This window comes from Otolemur garnettii, unplaced genomic scaffold, assembly GCF_000181295.1.
Source record: "Otolemur garnettii isolate 467f Iridium unplaced genomic scaffold, OtoGar3 scaffold00045, whole genome shotgun sequence".
Classification (NCBI taxonomy): domain Eukaryota; kingdom Metazoa; phylum Chordata; class Mammalia; order Primates; family Galagidae; genus Otolemur; species Otolemur garnettii.
The window spans coordinates 5,623,372-5,628,204 of NW_003852440.1; the positions used below are offsets into that span (position 1 = coordinate 5,623,372).

At 31.1% G+C, this 4,833-nt stretch overlaps 1 protein-coding gene across 1 annotated transcript in view; it reads left to right on the forward strand.

Moving 5' to 3' along the window:
- DNAH14 (dynein axonemal heavy chain 14) overlaps positions 1 to 4,833 on the forward strand; it is a 554,037-nt gene that overhangs the window by 32,770 nt on the left and 516,434 nt on the right. The window contains exons 5-6 of the mRNA XM_003791010.1: positions 1,467 to 1,619; positions 2,894 to 3,009. Of these exons, the coding sequence (XP_003791058.1) occupies positions 1,467 to 1,619; positions 2,894 to 3,009 (269 nt within the window). The remainder of the gene's footprint in view (positions 1 to 1,466; positions 1,620 to 2,893; positions 3,010 to 4,833) is intronic.

A 4,833-nucleotide genomic window follows, 5' to 3' on the forward strand; every position in this document is an offset into this window, starting at 1 on the left:
GAATTGTGCTGCAGTAAACATTCTGATACAAACATCTTTATTGTAATGTGATTTTTTATCTTCTGGGTATATACCTAATAGTGGAATTGTAGTATCAAATGGCAAGAAATCTGGAGAACACTTAGAGAACTAAAAAGAGAAGTGTGAGGATTAAATGAGATAAAACATGTGTTATTGTACCTGACAAGTAGTGGGGCATAGTAGTTAAAAAACAACAAAACAGACATGTACATGGGTTCCTTGGACTCAAATACAGTATGTTTCATTTGTATGTGAAGAAAGGATTGAGAATATGAAAAAACACTTATTTTTAAATTAAAACATAATTGGAACATATTATTTTTATGCTTCTGTAATTGAATTTTCAATTACACATATGATCCATTCAGAATATTTGCATCTGCATTGTTTCCTAGCAACTTTACATTTTGAAAGGTAATGTAGAACAAAAATGAGTCAAGCGGCCAGATAACTATAACAAAGCTGAGTGTGCAAATCATCACTCAGGGGTCGTTTCTTACTATTTGCAGTTTTTAAACATGTTTTTGAAGGTTTCTTCACATAGATTATATCAGAAGCCAAAATAAGAAAGTAAAACAGCTAAAAAAATTGTGAAGAAACAAATAATCATCAAGGAAGACAAAATTTAAAACACTTTAGAACTGTATCCAAATATAAAACTACAGTAAATATCAAATGCTTCTTAACAAATAAAATTATCCAGAAAAAACTTAAACTTCCTTATGATTTTAGAATAGTGCTTATCAATAAAAGCTTCAAGAAACTTTTAACTCTAAAAATTTTCTCAATAATGCCAAGTAAGTGTAGGAGAGGCACTACTGTTTATTTCAATAGCACAGAACATGGGAATCACACTTGGTTTCAAATACCTACTTTGCTATGTCCTGAATTTTTTTACTTCCCTAATTATCAAAATATTAATTTCTGTATCTGTTCAATGAGATTAAGAAGATCAAACCTTAGTTCTTATAAATTTAAGAGTTTAAACTTATGATTATAAAGATAATGTATGTGAACCAAATATTAAATATTTTTGTTTATTTAACAAATATTACCTATTATTACCACCATCATTGTCAAAATAAATAAATTTGATATGCCCAAAAGGTTTCTGGTTTTGGCAGACAAATTTACTGGAAGGTGGCATATATGTAAAAGGTGTGTTGTCAAGTTTTTTGGGTTAGCCAATGCTTACTAGTAAGTGTTAGTAAACATACAGGTAAATTTTTCTGAATTTTTTATTACCACATCATGTTATATATTTGAATATATTAAATCTTCCATAAGATCTTGTTAAATTTTGATTATAGACACATTTTGGTATTAGCCTTCCTTAATGATGTTGTTCTTATTTTTAATCTATATTAAAATTATTTTAATTTATCAGTAATCTTTTTAGCCATTTTAATAGTTAATTTAGTCTAATTAAAATTGTTTAATCTCAGAAATGTCTGAAAGATGATGGAGAATTTGTATATTGCCTTCCTCGGAATAATTCTAAAGCCCTTTACAATCCATATGATCTTCAGGTAGTCTCTCCCCATAAAGCTAAACGTTGTAAAGAATATTGGATTACTACTGCTTCATTTATATCAAAGGTAATATCAGCTTTTGGAATTATAATAGAAAAATATTATCCAATTTATATCTTAATTGCATAAATTAATCTATTTCAGAGATACCTGGTCATTTGAGGAAGAATTTGGGTATAAGATTTCTCCTTGAAAAAGCTATTGAATAGTGACATTTTTTCTTTTCTTTCTTTTTTTTTTTCTGTTTGTTCCTTGCTTGTGACTTTTTCTTTGTAGAAATTTAGGTTTGAGGATTCAATTTTAAGAATTTTTTCACGTCTCAAATACTTTATTAATATTTGGTATACTTTTTTTTTAAAGAAAGGGCATTTGCTGGCATAATAGGAATCATAATAATAAAGAAAAGGATGATCTTCATTAGCACATTTGTCAGAAACTTCACTGTAAAGTGTAGAAATTCTCCTATTATACTTTTATATAGCTCTTTGATATTTATCACAAGTTGAAATAAATTACTCAATTCTTGTTTTGACCATTTTTTTTTTTTTAATGTCTATCTGCCTTTCTCTGCTTTCCGGGCCTCCCAACTATAATAAACTCTTAAGTGTGCCTGGGAAAAAAACACATCTGTATGAAGTAGTTCTGTATGTGCAGATGTGGAAATGTTTCTAATGTGCAATATCACATAAGAAAGGAAGGACAACTGCTCTATAAATAAAACATACAAATAGACACATATGTGCTGATATAGGCATACTTTTATCTCTAGTAGAAATGTTTTTAAAATGTTAACATTTGGATGAGGGAGAGGAATTTGAGGGAAGAGAGAATTCTTTGAGGAAAGGCATGTATTTTTTGAATGTCAAAGTAAGGGATTTGGTAGTGGGATTATAAGCCACCTTGGACTTTCAAGCCCTTTACAATCCGTACATATAATCTGTTACTTTCTATAAAAGTATACAGAAGTACTTTCTATAAAAGTATACAGAAATGTAGCTAAAATTATGTTCATAAACATTACTTTTATAGAAAATGTGGAAATTATGAGACAAAATTTCAGCAGGTATTTGTGAAAATATCTCAGGATGAGGAGGAGGTTTTTCTTATCTTCTCTTTGTGGGAGTGCAAGAAATAGCATTAGAAAATGGCAAGTATAGAAACAGTATGTTTAAGGGAAACAAATTTGAGTATAGGTAAAGTGGTTGAGGGTTTCAGATGTAGAAAAAGCTTCATTATGAAGGCAAGAAATTATGAGTCAAATATAGGCTTTTTTAGTTTCTTGAAAATAGTACATATTTTTAAAAGAAATAAAATCATACTTTTTTGCTTTATATTTGTAGGTTATTAAAATAGGTGATGATACAGAGGAAGTAGAACTTGTACCTGTTCCAGAATGGCTATCAGAAAGAAGATTTTACTATTTATTACGGAAGTTTAAGATATTTTACAATTTCCGGTGAGATGAAAGAAAATGAAACCAGTTCTTTGTAGTCTAATCCTGTTGAAAATTGCCTGGGTAACATCTGGGTTCTACTTAGTAATGCCACAGTCATGGGAAATAACAGGGAAAATATGGTATTTCATAACAATTTTTTAGATAAATGAATCTTATTTAAGTATTAAAACTCTTAATTTTAACCTTTTTCGATAAATATTGTAAAAATATTTTATAGTCAAGTTGACCCTTGAACAGAATGGGGTTTGGGGATGCTGACCCTCATGCCGTGGAAAACCTGAGTATAACTTTTCAACCCCCCCCCCAAATTTAAGTGCTAGTAACCCACTGCTGACTGGAAGCCTTACCAATAATGAAAATGGTCAATTAACACATATTATTATGTTTATTTATACATATATACATGATAGCTATATTCTTATAATAAAGTAAGCTAGAGAAAAGAAAATGCTAAGGAACAAAGATAAAATATATTTACTGTGCATTAAATGGAAGTGGATCATAATAAAGGTCTTCTGCTTTCATGCAGTAGAACGAGGAAGAAGAGTTGGTCTTGTTCCTGAACCTAATTGGGTTCATTTGCCCAATGGAAAGCCAAATGCCAAAGCACTGGGTTTTTGCAGTGAGAAAATTTTATTGCCAGGCAGTGAAATAGGAAGATGGGAGTCAGGTTCAAATCTGTTTCCCTATACTTCCTGTGTAGCTGTAGATTTAAGGGTGAGAGTTTGAAAAAGCAGGATTTCAGGACTGGAGAATGATTGGCTAGAAGGAAAGGGTTGTTTTTGACCCTACATGCTTCTTCATAGGTCACATATTCAGAAAATGTCAATGTTAGCATGATCTGAGGGTGGAGTTTTTAGCCCTCTGATGTCAAAAAGTCACTTATCAGTGAGTAAGTCTATTCTGCCTAGCCCCAGCCAGCTGTATGGATCCTAATCAGTCTTAGCCTATCAGTCTATTTGTTGCAATGGGATTGTAATAAACTGTTTTCTTTTTGCTATGGCACTTAAGAAAGTTTACTGGTTGCTAGATCATTTTAACTCTGTTGGGCCTAGTTTCAGTCTTGCTGTCTCAGGAATGGCAGAGGAAGGAAAATATTCACATATATGTGAACTTAGCAGTTCAAAGCCATGTTTGTTCAAGGGTCAACTATATTGACCTTACTTTATTATTTTTCCATACATTTATTTATTCATTAAAAGAATATTTCTTGAGAGTCTGCTAAGAACCAGGCATTTTTCTAGATCAGTGGTTCTCAACCTGTGGGGCACGACCCACAGGAACTGTATTAAAGGGCCACATCATTAGGAAGGTTGAGACCACTATTCTAGATGCTGATCATACTGTATTGAACAAAACAAATAATAATTTCAAATAATTTGTTATAGTAGGCAAGAGAAAAATAAATATATAAATATATAAATATCAGGTAGTGATTAAATGTTATTATTACATTTTTTTACAAGAGGCATTTTATGTTTCTCAACTAACAAATGCTTTAAATTTTTTTTACTTAGTTTTTTTTAACTTTATTTATTTATTTATTTATTATTAAATAATAGCTGTGTACATTAATGCAATCATGGGGTACAATGTGCTGGTTTTACACCCAATCTGAAATGCTTTCATCAAACTGGTCAACATAGCCTTCACGGTATTTTCTTAGTTATTGTGTTAAGACATTTGTATTCTACACCTAGTAAATTTCACATATACCTTTGTAAGATGCACCCTAGGTGTGGTCCCACCAACTACTCTTCCTCCACCCATCCTCCCCTCCCCTCCCTCTCCCCTTTCTCCATATTCTTGGGCTATAATTGGGTT